Source organism: Anguilla rostrata, chromosome 4 (genome assembly GCF_018555375.3).
Source record: "Anguilla rostrata isolate EN2019 chromosome 4, ASM1855537v3, whole genome shotgun sequence".
Taxonomy (NCBI): domain Eukaryota; kingdom Metazoa; phylum Chordata; class Actinopteri; order Anguilliformes; family Anguillidae; genus Anguilla; species Anguilla rostrata.
Genome location: NC_057936.1, coordinates 50,207,936 through 50,223,478, shown reverse-complemented (window position 1 = coordinate 50,223,478; position 15,543 = coordinate 50,207,936). Strand labels below are relative to the sequence as shown.

General features: G+C 43.8%; 1 protein-coding gene and 1 long non-coding RNA gene across 9 annotated transcripts; one reads left to right on the top strand and one right to left on the bottom strand.

Annotated features, from left to right (window-relative positions):
* Nucleotides 1-150: 150 nt before the first annotated feature.
* On the top strand, nt 151-5,256 carry LOC135253574 (uncharacterized). Of its 4 annotated transcripts, none has more exons than XR_010329654.1 (8): nt 151-296; nt 2,884-2,952; nt 3,169-3,227; nt 3,563-3,607; nt 3,856-3,923; nt 4,147-4,190; nt 4,788-4,811; nt 5,081-5,256. It is a non-coding gene; the product is annotated as an uncharacterized LOC135253574 (long non-coding RNA). The 4 variants fall into 4 exon arrangements; XR_010329653.1 differs by having other exon boundaries at nt 4,147-4,210; nt 4,744-4,811; XR_010329652.1 differs by having other exon boundaries at nt 4,147-4,214; nt 4,744-4,811.
* Nucleotides 5,257-5,703: 447 nt separating this feature from the next.
* mcmdc2 (minichromosome maintenance domain containing 2) lies at nt 5,704-15,452 on the bottom strand. 5 transcript variants are annotated; one of them, XM_064333010.1, is made up of 15 exons: nt 15,057-15,452; nt 13,955-14,085; nt 13,816-13,875; nt 13,022-13,217; nt 12,418-12,540; nt 11,925-12,026; nt 11,195-11,323; nt 10,860-11,097; nt 10,231-10,436; nt 9,962-10,128; nt 9,241-9,420; nt 8,646-8,788; nt 8,043-8,152; nt 6,931-7,121; nt 5,704-6,658 (listed from the first exon to the last, which is right to left on the bottom strand). In XM_064333010.1, exons 1-14 carry the CDS (start codon nt 15,151-15,153, stop codon nt 6,955-6,957), a joined length of 2,049 nt encoding a protein of 682 aa, XP_064189080.1. In that variant the 5' UTR covers nt 15,154-15,452; the 3' UTR covers nt 5,704-6,658; nt 6,931-6,954. The 5 variants fall into 5 exon arrangements, with proteins under 5 accessions (XP_064189080.1, XP_064189082.1, XP_064189081.1 ...); XM_064333012.1 differs by lacking the exon at nt 9,241-9,420; XM_064333011.1 differs by lacking the exon at nt 11,195-11,323.
* Between the last annotated feature and the right edge of the window lie 91 nt (nt 15,453-15,543).

Sequence of the window (15,543 nt, the reverse complement as noted above, 5' to 3'; positions counted from 1 at the left end):
ACTTTTGTCACCACCCCAGTCCTGTGGCCATCACAGGACAGTTCCGTGCTAGCTACCCACAGAGACTGTATAAAAATAGGTTACCCATCCACCCCATAGACCGATCCATCAGACGTTCTCTGCGCATGTCTCCAAAAAGAACCGGAAGAGGAAGCGCTACAAATTGAATCGAAAACTGATGCGTGGTCTTTTTTTCCATAAGCAAGAGCTGGGTATGGCACGTGGCTGCAGAACTATGGTCGGCGCGGCATCTATCAACCCGTTTATTTCAAACGGTTGCTATTTTGCATGAACAGGTAAATGTTTGATTAGGTATCTAGCGTATATGCATTTTATGATATTATTGTAGAGCATGCAGTTATCTATAGCAGTGTTACTAACTAGCTAAATGTGCTGTTACAATTCAGCTAACGAGGTACCTTGGCTGAAGTTATTTAGAGCTCTGAAGTAGCATACGCTACCTAGCATTAAATCAAGTTACTGTTCCGCATGTTATTGCTAGCTAGATCCACGAGTTTTGTGATTGTTTTATTACTAGCTACGTCTTCTGAATTGCTTTGTACAAACGCTAACGCCATCCACGTGCTGTGAAGATCGTTCAAGATCCGCTCACTTTTGGTCCCGGGACTTCTACTAGTTAGTTATCTAACGTTCGTTTGAGCGTATCGTTAACTCAATCACCACTTTCCTTGTAGGTAACCGAAAAACCTTATATAGCATCGCTCGCTATCACTGAAGAAATTCAGGAGATCATATTCAAATAGCTTGGAATAAGGCTGCTGTACACGGTTTTCATATGGTTAAGTATACTGGAGATAATAAAAGTAATACATTTCGCACGAGGTGCCGCTTTAACTTGCCTACGTGAGCCAGATTTGTACACGCGTATACACTAGTTTGCCAGCCATTTCTACGCAGGCCTGCTCAGATCCACATAGGCTCCGTCATTTGTGCATCGTCATCTCCACTTCCTCACGTGGAAAATCTAGGTTCAGAAAGCAAAAGTCCTCCCCAGTATTTAGTTCCAAATACCTGGGTTGGCTAAATAGTACAATTATTCAACCAGGATGCAGAACTAATTAGTGAAGTCAGATGGCTGAGATCATGCGTGGAAGATATGCATGCTAGGACTTTTAATTTCGGACCATTGGGCTATTGCCAACTTTTGCAATTATTGATGCATTTCGCTAAGCAAGACTCCGAATGAGTACTGGCTTATTATACTGCAAACATTTTAGTATTTGCTGTTATAAACGGATACGCATTAACGTGTAGCTGGTAGGGCAAGGGCTGTTTTCCCACTGTTCAAAAGCAGAAATGGAATGTTTGTCAGTTCGCAAATATACTTTAATTTTGAAGAAAAATAGTGACACGTTTTAACTGAGCACCAGTTTAATACGTCCTCTGTTTATCTGCAATGCCATTATTGAAAAGTGTCTTCCAAAAAATAAGTTGGAAAAATCCGAGTTTTAATATGGCGAAATGACAATCCTTGGTATAAGTGATCGGAACAAACTACTGAGTTTGGAATGCATAGTCTTCTATTGCTATTAGAATTATAATTGAAAAATCTCTGGAAACGGACATTTCCTGTATGGTAATTAGTTTCAACGTTAGCAAAACGAACCCCCCCCCAAAAAAAAAAAAAAAAACTTATGATGAATTGAGAAAAGGGTTTTAAATGTCCCCACAGTGTTGTCATAAATCATGCTGGCAGCTGCTTGTCCCAGTTCCAATGATAAATTGCTCCTTTACCACTTGGGCCACTGTGGTTATAACTGTGCGCTGGCCCTGGCCAGGCCTGACATGCCCCACGTGGCCAGTGGTTTGGGAATCGGCCCTGCCAGGCCTTTGTGGGAGTAAGACTGACTTCGGGGAGCTCTAAGGTACACCAGTCTTGGTAAAGGTCCTGACCTTGAGTTGAGCCAGCCTTGGTAAGTCCACCCCAGTGCGGCTGGGGAGTCCTGCTTCCAAGCTGTGCTACACATGCTCTTTGACCTCCCAGTTCATCAGTCATCTTTTTTAAATGAGTTGGACACACATTGGCTACTCCCTCAGTACAGCTCCCGGGAGCCAGATAAAAAATCAATACTGCCACACTAGATGCGCAATTAGTGATGGTGGCAAACTTTTTTGTCGCTTAGGATCTAGTTATTTTTTTGTGCTAACAAATTATCTCTGGTATTTATTTGAATGGATATTTTGTACACAACCTACAGCTAATATGATGTGACTACTAAAGTGTCAGGTAGTTGAAGTGAAATGATTTGATAGTTCTATAAATAAAAAAAGGGTTTTACACAGGAAAAAGCTGACTTCTCTCCCAATTTTGACAGTATTTGACACAATGTCCTTCACTTGTGTAAAGTGGCAATGTGCTGTAAAACTACTATAGCACACGTATACACATTTTAGTTTAAAAAAAAAAAAAAAGTTTTTAAATTTTCGTGGGGGGTTCGTACATTCTTTCCTGATGGTGATTGTAGAAACAATGATAACTAGGAATTAAATTTAGATGGCTTTGCCTGGATTATCCCCCCCCCCCTCCTTAAAATGAACATGGGCTATAGAAGAGAGAAAAGTTTGTGTGCAGCAAAGACATGTTTTCCTCTTCTAGATACAAAGATGAATCAAGAGGGGTGGTGTTTAGAGAAGGCTGTTCATTACTGGCTTGTAAGGATGAGTTTTTTCTACCACTGGTTGAATTACAGGCACTTGTTGCTAATGCAGGTGGAGTTGTGATGTCATGTTTTTGCTGTTTACCCATCAGACCACACAGGGGTGCTGATACTGAGTATCTAAGTCTCCAGGAACAATGCTGTTGCACTTCGTGTTAACCAGGTTTGGCCTTTCAAATTGGATCTAACTTGTTTTTCCATGTAGATATGATGAGCCAGGAGTGCCTGAAGAGTTTCAGGGTGTCCCTGAGTGTCTTGGTTCTAGCTCGTCATGGTGAGTTTCCTTTTTTGATACTAATGATGAATTTGAGGCTCTTTAAAGAGTTTCTTATTGTTTCCATTTACCTATCAGAGCAGAAGCGGTGCCGATGGTCTCCAGCAACAACTCACTGTTTGAATCTGCTGGTCATTTATTGCTTATGTGTAGCATTTGGCTTTGTCTTGATGTTGATCTGCAAAGCCAACACGCTGTGGTATTTCTCCCCATCAGGTATGGAGCCAGATCAGTGATACTGCCCAAGAGGTGGGGAGTGTGAAAATCGTGTCATGGTAAGATCAGAGCAAAAGATTGCTTCTGAAGTATGTTTGATGGAGTTGGATCAGTGCGATGCTTCTGGAACTGTGATGATGTCACGTTTTTGCCGTTTACCCATCTGACCAGACTGGGATGCTGACACTGTGACTATCTGAGTAAACTCGCCCACTTCAATTTTTTTCTAAACTTGTGCACAGGAAATGGAGGCAGACCTCAGGTAGCATTTATCTCCTGTAGCATTTGTATATGCAGCTGTTGGCTGGGCACTTGGGCCAGCTGTGCGATGAAAGGGAATGGTGTGGTTTCTGCATCTAAGCTCTAAGAGGGTGCATCTTGTCTCCCATCTCAGGAGTTCAAGGATTGTGAGAGCGGCAGATGGCGATGGACACCTCTGGTGAGTAGACCAAACGATGCAACTGAGCTGCAAGTATATATGGTGGTAATAAAGTAGACTAAAAATCACTGGTTCGTCAGTGATTCTACTTGAACTATGATGTCACATTTTTGCCGTTTACCCATCAGACCAATCTGGGGTGCTGATACTGTGATTATCTGAGTCTCCTGCTATTACACCATCTTTGGCAGTACTTGTTACCAGCATTGGACTATCTGTCAGGTGCCTAACAGTTGTTTTTCTTATAGACATGATGAACCTGGGTGCTTGCTGAGGTGCCGGGTGTACAGAGGTGTCTCATAAGTGGCTTAACATGGTGAGTTTCTCTGTCTGTGCATACTAATGCTAATGAGAGCCGTTTTGCACAGTGATGCTACTGGAACTATGATGATGTCACATTTTTGCCGTTTACCCATCAGACCAAACTGGGGTGCTGATACTGTGACTATCTGAGACTCCTGCTATTACACCATCTTTGGCAGTACTTGTTACCTGCATTGGCCTATTTGTCAGGTGTCTAACAATCGTTTATCTTGCAGGCATGATGAATCTGGTTCCTTGTAGCGGTGTATGGTGTACAGAGGTGTCATGTGGCTTAACATGGTGAGTTTCTCTGTCTTATGGAAGGCCATCGATGTCAATGTCTTTTTTAAATAAATAAATAAAATTTTTTTAAAAGGCTCATGGTTATTTTTGCCCTGTTAACACAGCAAAAATTGCTGTGTTAACATGGTAGTATTGCTTGCCTCAACGTGCCTATGAGAACCTCAGCCAAAAGCAATGCAGGAATTGTGTATAGATTAGCATTGCAGCAAGGCATATGTCACCGCTGTGACATTTCCTGAGCATGTTAATGCATTCTGTTATATTCATGCGATTGTAATGGGCCCCTTAACTTAAGCTACGCTTGGCTTTCCATACATCTTACTCACCTCAGTGTTACATTTTAACATGTCAAAAATCAACGTGATGCTGCTGGAACTGTGATGTCACATTTTTGCCGTTTACCCATCAGACCAAACTTGGGGTGCTGATACTGTGACCATCTGAGACTCCTGCTGTAATGCCATCTCTGTCAGTGCCTGTTAACTGCATTGGCGTATCTGTCAAGTGTCTAACTGTTGTTTTTCTTGCAGACATGATGACTGTGGGTGCTTGCTGAGGTGCAGGGTGTACGGAGGTGTCTCATAAGTGGCTTAACATGGTGAGTTTCTCCGTTTCTGCATACTAATGTTAATGAGGAAGCGCTTTTGCGCAGTGATTCTACTTGAACTATGATGATGTCACGTTTTTGCCGTTTACCCATCAGACCAAACTGGGGTGCTGATACTGTGACCATCTGAGTTCTCGGCACATTTTCCATGAACTAACCTAAAGGGTGTAAAAGGCTAGGATACTTGTTTAATGCAACAGATTTGCTGAAGCCCATTGTTTTAATGTACCGCTTAAGTCTACGTGCATTTTGTTTTGCAGAAACAAGAGTTGATGAGCATATGAAGGCATGGGGATGGAAGTTCCAGCCACCAGGAAGAATGGAATTTGGAAAAAATTCACATTTTTGTTCTTGTTTAAAAAAAATAAAATAAATTGTAAATTGTGGTCTTTTCCCCTAATTGAATGGCATTAAAGCACCTACAGTTCCTTCATAAGGGTGTCAGCTCTGAAGTCTTTGGTTTTTGTCTAGTTGCCTGCCAAAAGTTTTTGCTGCTGTGGTTCCTCTTATTACCTTTAGGCAAGTACAGTAGGATCTTCCTTAAAAGGGCTCCTAGAGCAGTTTTCATTTTTATATAAATTTCCAACAATATTCAGTTGTAGAGTGTTGTGAAAGTATTTGCCCCCTTCCTGATTTCCTTTAATATTATATTCAGACCTGAGTAAACTCAACACATTTAAAAAAAGTATTTCATTAGATGTCAAACACCCATATCACCCATGTGTGAAAGTATTTGCCCCCTTAGTTAACCAACCAAATGTAATTGATAATTGGATTCAGCTGATTGAACACATCCAGGGTTTATTTCAGGCAGCCCTGTTGAATTTCAGCCTCACTCCTATCGAACCTTACCATCAGCAAGTAGTCACCACAAAGTTTACACAAACACCCAACGCCATGATCAAAGGAAATTACAACAAAAAGAGATGAGGCAAAGTTAAAGCCATTTCTACTGCTTTGGGCTCCATTATACCAGAGCCATTTTCTCCAAATGGAGAACACTTGGAACTGTGAGTTTTGGTTTGCTAAAATTTATGTAAAGGTGGGGTGGCAACTCATCCAGGAAGTCACAAAAGAACCCAGAACATCCAAAGGCCACTAGCCTCAACTAAGGTCAGTGTTCATGACTCCACAATAAGACTAGGCAGAGGGGAGAGCAGCAAGGTGGAAACCACTGCTAATGGGAAAAAGTCATTTGCAAAAAAAAGATCTGAAACCATTCAGTGAGAGAAATATGCAATAATAGAGGAAATCTGGAAGGGGGCAAATACATTTTCCACAGCAGTGTATGTACCAAGAGCCTAGCAAGGGCATGGTCTTTTTCAAAACAGTGTGGTGTGTCCAAGCACATGCATCTGTCCCACTCTCTTTACCCAGACACCCTGGGTGCCTTCAGTACTCAGCTGACATGCATGATTAACTGGTCTCTAGGGCCTTTTTTCCAATGACAAGCCTGCACTCAAAGGCCAGGGTTGTGCAGAAGGAATTTTAGGCCTCACATCCCAAGCTCATCCATCCTTGTTCGGTGGAAGTGCCTCTACAGCATACTTTTGTTTGAGATGCCTGTGCTTGCTCTCTGTTCACCTGCGGTGCCCTTTCAGTTCAGAATTACAATTTTATGATGTTGGTTGAAATCAGTTCCGTTTACAATAACATTTGGCTGGAGTAAAATAACTGCTCTATAGTTTATTTCTGCATTAAAAGTGAGCCATTTAGCTCAGATTTTGTTGGCAATTGGGTAAAATAGATCACATAGTTCAACAAGTGTAGCCTATATTAACCACAGAAATGCCAGGAACGTCTTTAGAGCAGGTCCTTTAAGTGTGCACTGGTGACTCCTGCAATGAAAAGCAGATTAGTGAACTTTCCAGAAAGGTACAGATGTATTTCAAGTGAAATGATGGCTAAACGCACTAAAGCTTATCGTCAAAATCTAAAGGCACCTATACAAACATTAACAGGAATGAGTTTTCTGGACGTACAGGGAGCAGTTGTTAGAAAATACTTAGTGTCTCATTTCAGCAAAATGAAATACAAGTGTTTCAGTTTTCCTCAGTAACTAGGCCATTGCATTATGGCTGCTGCTCGTTACGGCGGCTGACCCAGCTACCTGCGCGGGCTGCTCTTCGGTGGTCTATTCCTCTGTGATGTAGCTCGCTGCCCCGGGCGCGTAGGCGTACACAAACTGCAGGATCTGCTGGTGGAGCTGCTCCAAGGTCAGGTCTCTCCTGCGCAGAGAGTCCAGGTCGTGGAGGTCACACGGAAACAGGGCATCGGGAGGGATAACGAGCGCCGAGGCACCTGCAATCCCCAGACAAACGGTCTGCCCAAAGGCCATGGGTAGCGCAAAGCCCCGCCCCCCCGACTAGAATACAGATCTGTGAGCGGTTAAACGCAAACATTCAAACAGCGCATCCACGCTTGCCAATACCGTACGAAATAATTATTTTGTGATCACGAGAAAACAAAGCAAAAAAAAAAAAGAAAGGAAAAAAGTACTCATTGTCTCCGGCCTTCCGTACAGTCCTGCCAGTTTTCGTCTCCGTGGCGAAAATAAATGAGTATAAATGGATTGAGGAACTAAAAAAGTTTAAAATGGCTTTGGCAATTGACAATGGCAGAGTTGGGGTCTGGTTGATATATCCAAGACTGTTTGTTTCTACCTTGATCAAGGCTTAACACAGGTAGAAACAAACAGGCTTGCCACTGTCAATTGCCAAAGCCATTTAAAACTTTTAGTTCCTCAATTCTTTTATACTAATTTATTTTGTGATCTCAAGAAAGCAAGCTTGTTATCCTGAGATCACAAAATAATAAGACAAATAGTTCCATTACTGAGAGAAAACAGAAAAAAAATGAACCCATGTCCTCTCAACCCTTTTGTAGTATGTGGCTTAGATGAAACGGGTCCTGCAATATTATCTGTCTACTGAAATCCTATGAACAAGTACTGTTAAGCAGTGGCATACAGCATTTATTAAAGCTTACATGGTTTTGGATATTGCACATATTGTACACTGTACAAACATTGTACATAGTGCTAGGCTACTTTGGTACATACTTAGAAAACATTCCCTGGAGTTAAACCCGTTAGGAGAAGACAATCTGCTCATCCCGTATGTTGTGTGCGAAACTGGCTGATGGGGACACAGTGACGATGAGTACGTGCAGCGCGGGGCCCGGTGAGCTCCAGCTCAGACCGGCAGCGGGAGTGGCGCTCACCGTGCTTCAGGGTAACGGAGTTCTCACACAGTAGCACCGCCACCACCGCGTCCTCCTCCAGCACCACCCTCCTCAGGCTCAGCTTGCTGTGGGCCTCGGCCAGGGAAATCCTTGCAAAAACAATCAAGTAAATACGCTCAACATTCATCTCAATTAGGACCAGCTCGGGCTCCTAAAAACACTGCTGAGTTCATAACTCAAAATTTAAACCCTGTGACTTACTTTTTTTTTGGTATGCTACAGTCACAGAAACAGCCCTGTTTTCAAATGAAGGCTGACATAATGGTGAAAAGATTTTCAAAATATTTGGCTGGCTCTATCTATCAAAAAGAATGCATTTAAGCTTTACATTTATAAAAAGGTCAAATTTACAGAACCGAACACTGATGTATGGACAGTGAAAGTGCTCCACCTTGTGGATAAAAGCAGTACTACTGAGAATTGAAAACAGGTCTGATGGCTAATTTTTAGGAATGCTATCATACACTCTGTCCCCATGGTGACACTGCCCTGCAAAATTACGTTCATTATTCAAATCTATTATCCCCCACTCTATTGTAGCATGTGGATACTGCTGTGCTATGCCCTATATGCCGTACTTACAGGTGTCTGATAGAGGCCACAGGCAGAGAGGAGCCCTGTGTGGAATCAGAGCGTACCCTGCGGCTGGCCATGTAGTACCCGTGAATCAGCTTCTCCGCCTCAGGGCTCAGCTCCACCCGCAGGCCCCGCGCGTGAGCCAAGAGCTCAGGAAGAGAGAACAGAGACAAACCCTGTTTAACCGGGAGTCTGATGTCACAGCTGTCACTCACTGTGTACCTGGAGTCTAGTGTCAGAACTGTCACACACTGTTCTAGAAGTCTAGAGTCATAACTGTCACACACTGTTCTAGAAGTCTGGAGTCATAACTGTCACACACTGTTCGACAGTCAAACAATGTAAAAAGCATATGTGGGACAATTACTTGTACTTAAAAGCAAAAAATACCTGTGGCAAGCTCAAGTGTAATGAATGCTAAATGGGTGCACTATGACTCATAAGATATCAGGGTGTAGATAAACAAAGCTGATTGGGAACACACACAAACATGTAGACTACTGTGTAGGGAGAATAATTATAATTAAATTAATCATATTTTCCTAATGGAGACAGACCAGCACACAGCTTGCCATTTGCAGGCAATGCCTCTGTGGTGTACCTCCTGGTAGTCCTGTGTGGTAAACTGCATGCAGGCGGGGTACAGGGGTTCCCCAGGCCTAACAGCCAGCCTCAGGGTGTGAACCACCAGGGGCAGCAGAGAGCGATCCCTGCCCGCCTCCCGACACTGGACCAACAGGCTAAAGGCCTCTGCAATCTGGGCAGGAACTGGTCCCATTTCCTACAGCCAGAAGGGGAGAGCCCAGGCCTTCTGTTCCAGCACAGCACACTTTCCCTTACTATGAGGAACTTTCACAATTCCAGGAGATTACTGCTTTTCGTCAAGTCTCCTTTCACATAGACCAGAGGGGAAATGAAATCAAAGCCATTGTCTTGTTTTTCAGCTGCAATCAAAGGCAAGAAACCCGTGCGGCTGAGCACAAACAATGAGGAGCTTCCTTTGGAGGGGGAATAAGCCGCTTCCACATCCTGCCTGATACTCAAATCCTAAATAAAGGCATTTGTCCGAGGGGCCGCTGATTATTGGGGTGATCTCAAATTCTGAAAAAACACATTGTCGGTGGTTAATTTTGGATGAACTGCCCCAGTAACCCCGCAGTAATATTGGCAGCACTGCTTTAATATCCCAGCAATCAGGAGCGAATTACGTGTTCACTGGAAACCCCCTGTGAGTTGAACAATAAGCATGAGTCATATCAAAATGATCTGTGTGATTTCTAAAAAAGTCCCTCAGCAGTGATAGTAGGAGTGCGTGAACTCACGGCTGACCCCAGAACAGCGCTGTCGCTGTTGAGGGACCTCTTTGCGCCAGTGGTGATGTCGCAGAGAGCCCAGAAGTTGCACTGGATGGGAAAGGAGAGCTGCTGGTCCACGTCCTCTCCGTACTTCTTCCCTGGGATGAACAGGGCTGCAGTCCTGGTCTCCAGAGCTGGGAGAGCGGGAGGGCGAGGGTGAACGGAGAGCAGGGTGCGTGGGAGCGGGGACATGGGGAGGCGCGGGTTGACAGAGAGCTCAAGGCTTTGCGCTGTACCTGACTGGAGCGCCTCCATCTTGTCCTTCCTGTAGGAGGCCAGGTCCCCCAGCAGGCAGACCCCCCCGCTGGCCAGCAGGGCAGAGCCTGCATGCACGTTGGCGGCGCCCGTCCCGTGCTCATCTCTCGACAGGGACACAAACAGCTCCCCCGTCACCTGGTGACGTATCCCCCGACTCGCCAGTCCCAGGCTATAGGTCATTAGCCTTACATACAGACAGACAGAGCAATGAGGGCCCAAAATAGTTAAATCTTTTTAATCCGTTTCTAGATCATATTGAACTTTTCCCCAATTTGGAATGCATGTCATTTTTCTAGCCCCAGTCTCTGAATTGTGCTCCATTCATTCAATAGAGCAGAAATGAGAACAAACGTCATGCCAGCCACAGCTTCATTTACACTCGGTAGTCCACTAGCTCAGTTATGTACAGTGCTGGATGACTACACTTAGGAGCAGAAACCACAAGCAGCTGACTGACCAGAGTCACATTTGAGTGATGAGAAGAGGGAAACCCCATCTGCAGAAATACTTTAGCCAAGACTGTATTTTACACTGTGGGGTGTGTCCCTACACCAAGGTCTAGGGCTTTAGTCACCAAGCAACCCTCATTAAGTCTGTGGATAAGCACCTTTCTATTATGAGTGTGTCATTGGTCAGGGCAAAAACATCCAGGTAGTTCAGTGAATCTGGGTCATCCTCACTGGTCTGGACCAGGCTGAGTAACAGGACCAGCTTCAGGGTGCTGTACAGGCCCGGTGGAATCACCGGTGACCCGAAAGTATTGGCCAGGATAGCGGAGAATCTCCAGGTAGAGCAGGCGGAGGCTGCTAGCAAAGCCTGGAAGTTACTGCTGACCAAGCTGGGGTCTGAATGAAGGCACAAGGCAAGTACATGAATAACACTACAATAACACCATTACCACATTCATATATCACAAAGCTACAAACTTGAGAGAAGATTTACATTCTGGTGTCCAAGGCTCCACGGTGTTGGCCTCTACGCTCCAGGTGATATTTGGCCACTGGTGTACATGTGCTGGAATCCCCACCACCCTGTACAGCCTGCCCATTCTCATGGAGTTACACAGTTCATCTGAGCATTCAGAAACCAAACCATAACATTCATAGGCTGCTCTTAGCTGACTGTTCCAGATACGTACAAGGCACTTAATCTGAGGCAAAAAGCAATGCAGAACACTCTCAGAATAAAGGTCTCAGTGTTTGTGTGACTTTCTAATGAATGTTCCTTATATTTAATAACATATATACTTAGTAACTAGAGCCAATATGCCAAATTCCTTTCTGAGGCTAGGTCAACAGAATATGCTAATGCTGGCACTGAGAAACGTCTCTCAAGAGCAACGGCTGGACAATGTTATTGAAGGGGACAGGGACAATTAATATTTCATTTGGGGAACTGTGCAGGCTGTCTGCTCAGGATTTCTGTTTATTTGAACTCGGTCAGTCAGTTTTTTGCCTCTTAATGAGTTGGTTAAAATGGCAGAGAAAATTTACATTTAAAAAAACCTTGTTTGACTCACCTACCTTGTACAGAAAGAAAAACTCAACAAAAACATCAGACTTTCAGATAAATATCATTCATTTTCTTGAAATGTCTTAAAAACTCTAAATTTAAATGTGATTTTCTGTTCAGGGGAAGGTATATGGAAAGCTAAGAGATAATGCAGGCTTACCTCTGAGGAACAAGGTCACAGATTGGTACCTGAAGGAGCAGGGAGGGTGAACACTGAGCACATCCAGTGCTTGTGCTGGGACCATCTCCACCAGCTGCTTGTCTGTTAAAAAACCATCGCATTGGTGTTCCACCAAACTTGACCCCAACTACAAGCTTCACCCTGCTGTGTGATGTTTGCCAGGTACTCTGTACACATCAATATGATTATGATTGTTTCTCAGGTATAACATCCATGTTACACCCATACAGCTAAACCTGCCGTTTTAAAACTATGGTATTGGGATTCTGACAGATAGCCACCCAGTAACCTGCACTCATTAGTGTAATGTGAGCTTTCTTGACTTGTACTGAGGTTCTGTGGAATTGTATTAGTCATGTTTTTTGAGAGCAACCTCTCACTCCCCCCTCATCTCCACACACTTAGCAGGAGGTGAGGTGTTGCACTCAGGGTGTCCCTCAGTGACCCTCGACAGGAAGGACGCTGCTCTCACCCCCCAGCACTCTGAACTTGACGTCCTCTTTGAGGGGGGCGGAGCAGAGCGCGCAGGTGAAGCCGCCCCTCACAGTGACGGACTCCGTGGCTCCGGGGGAGTGCACTCTGATGTGGTGGAACCCTGCGAGAGACAGGAGCGCTGCTGTCGAGTGCTCAGCACTGAAGCATCATAGCGTCGCTCAGGCCTCATAACTTCAATACGCGCATCACGGCGGGATTTATCCCTTTCAGATCAAACCAATACCTCAAATGGCATAACAGATACATATAATACATTATGCAAGAGAGCATTTCTCTTAAAAGAGATGCTGACTACAGCAATGCAGTGCAATATTGATACTGAAATGGTAAGGAAACTGGGCAAAGAGAATGAAAAAAGTTAAAAGGGTTTAGTAAATGCTGAGAAGCCACTGCAGTGCCTTGTCTCCTGGCTGAAGCAGTGTTATTTCTGTTCAGAGAGGACTGAAGCAGAGAAACACGGTTCAATAAGAGTAATTGCTGGCGCCGGTAGGGGACGACACTGGGGCCCAGTAGATCACTTTGAGGCTTTAAAAAGAATAAAGTAGCTGGATCACACAGGAGGGGGGTTGTCGTGGAGGTACCTCTGGAAAAGGGGCATTTGTCGTCTGTGCACAGGAACCTAGCCCCCTGAGTGTACTTGGTGATGCGTGTCATGGCGATCGTCAGGCCCTCCATGGCGACGGGCCGCATGGGGCCATACCCACGAGGGAACTTGCAGAGGTCCAGGAAATACTCGGGAAACGGCGGCAAGTGTGTCAGCTTCAATACGACATTCACCTCCAGTCAGAAGGGGAAAGACTGGGGTTGAGCACAGGTTTTCTAAACATTCTTCAAGTGCAATGCAACAGAAACAAATGAGCCTAATTCTTAAGGTAACATTCACAGGAAAGGATTGCATTCTTACACTTTGTTCTTCCTTACATGTTGTCACAGCTGCAACAGTCTTTCGGACTGTTGCAGCTCACTGTGGCATTATAGACCCCATGACACTTGCCGCAACGAGTAGGGGGTTCCCCGGGGTCCTGGCTAAATTCCCAACCTGGCTCTCTTGAACTTGCCACCTAATCATCCCCTGATTTAACTGGCTAAAAATGTGCTCTCCCTCTCCACCTTAGCTAATGTGTGGTGAGCGATCTGGTGCAAAATGGCTACCACGCATCACCCAGGTGGGTGCTACACATTGGTGGTGGGTGAGGTAAGCTCCCACACATCACTGTAGAGCTTTCGGAAAAGTGCTGTATAAATCCAATGATTAATTAATTCATTAATTTATACAGTTGCATTATAATCATCATAATCTCCCCTCACATTACAGATGAGGCAAAAGTATTCATTATACAGCAAAAATGTGTTTCTAGTCAAAGTTCTGATCTACCTGGTTTTCTGTGTGTATCTTTTCAATGAGTGATAATGTCTTGATTGATAGAAAGCACACCTGAAAGAAAAAATGAGTGCTTAGACCAACAATTAAATGGTAACTAATGTATAAGCTATTTGTCATTATCTGAACTTACAGACTGAAAGAGGGCTGTGGCTTTGAATGGATCATGCAATAAGCAGTCGGCCAGCCTGGCATCCAACTCAATCAGATCGGTGGGATTCACGTGTATACAGAAACGATACACTGCCTCACTCTGTGCAGAGTCTGGTAGGAATAGGCGACTGTTAGAATAATATATATATATATTTAAAACTCACCACATTATTAGAGCACCAAGTAGCAGATCATCTATTTAACTGGCACAAATATACATAAAAAGGAAAATCCAGTTAAACAATAATGTCTCAGGATGTGTTTTCTCCTGCGTTTGCACAGTTTATGTAGATAATATGTAGCCTAAGTATATTATGAAACCATTTGGAAAGCATGTCCCCTTGGTCTACAAGCCCTTTCTAAGAGGGTCTGATGGTCCCAAACAGTACAAATACTGTAATGCAATCAGGGCTGTTTTAAGTGGGGAGAAATAATTCTAGGAGCCCAAGGGGGAGGGGGGGTCTCATTATTTACAATATGCCTACTAAGGGGCCCAGAATTCCTGGCTACTCCACTGACTACAATTGATCGTAAATCGTTTTTTAAAGCAGCTGTAGACAATGGGTTCCTGTACATGAAGGCGGGAAATAAGAAAAGCCTAAAAAAGTTGATGTTGTGTTCAGTACTTTGCGTTTTATGGTAAGGCTAGGTGATATGAATAAAATGTTTTATTACTACTAGGCTACTATTATTATTATGTAATTAATCTATAGCTATGAGGCGAGCTGTGACAAAAAGTTTCAGGCTCGTTAAGTTATGAGTAAAAATTTAGAGTCCATTTACAATTTAATTGTCTAGGGTGGTTTATGTTCTTACCACAAAACAAATAAATTCAACCGATAGCCATTTACGAGCCAGTAGGAGGCTGAGATGATAAATATTGAAGTCCCTCAAATAAACAAATAAATAAATCAGCTTGGTTGGCAGCTAGTCAGCTGTATACTGCCGTCAACAATCACTTAGCCTGCTAGCTAACGTTGTAACTTACTTAACGTCAACGGATACAGAAGGCACCTTCCAGCTATCAAGCTAACCTAACAATAAACGCGTAGTACTGAGCTCAGGGGTTTCAGCCACCTCACCGTTGTAAAGTTTACAGTCATCCACAAACTGAAGAAGGCCCCCACTTCGGTCCAAGTAAGAAACAATCGCCTCTTTCATTTCCAGGAGCTCCGCCATATTTCGCGCGGAAGATCAGTCATTCTTTGGTATCTGCGACTGTCAGCTACTACTAGTCTAGTTGCCTGCCAAACTAAAAATATGACTACGCGTGGCTCTATCTATCGTATCGTTAGCTAAAACAGCAAAAGGTTTAGGCCTACACGTCGTGATGATTTCAGCCTAGGTGTGATTTATAACAAATGTTACCCAGTATACAGATTAACACAAATTTCAAGGGTAGCCTTCAATCATACCTCGTGAACGTAGTTACAGCTAAAAAAAAAAAACAAACAAAAAAAAAAACACTGGCATACATTTCAGTTGACATTTCATCAGTTTGATGAACATGTTGTCAAATGTAGGCTAGTTACAAAAATGGCAATATGCAGAAAATAAATCTAGGAAACA

Coding starts and splice junctions, on each gene's coding strand:
- mcmdc2 (XM_064333010.1), bottom strand. CDS start 15,153: ATGGCGGAGCTCCTGGAAATGAAAGAGGCGATTGTTTCTTACTTGGAC. Junction 12,027..12,417: donor CAAGTTCAGAGTGCTGGGGG/GTGAGAGCAGCG, acceptor GTTTTTTAACAG/ACAAGCAGCTGGTGGAGATG. Junction 11,098..11,194: donor GGAGCCTTGGACACCAGAAT/GTAAATCTTCTC, acceptor GCCTTCATTCAG/ACCCCAGCTTGGTCAGCAGT.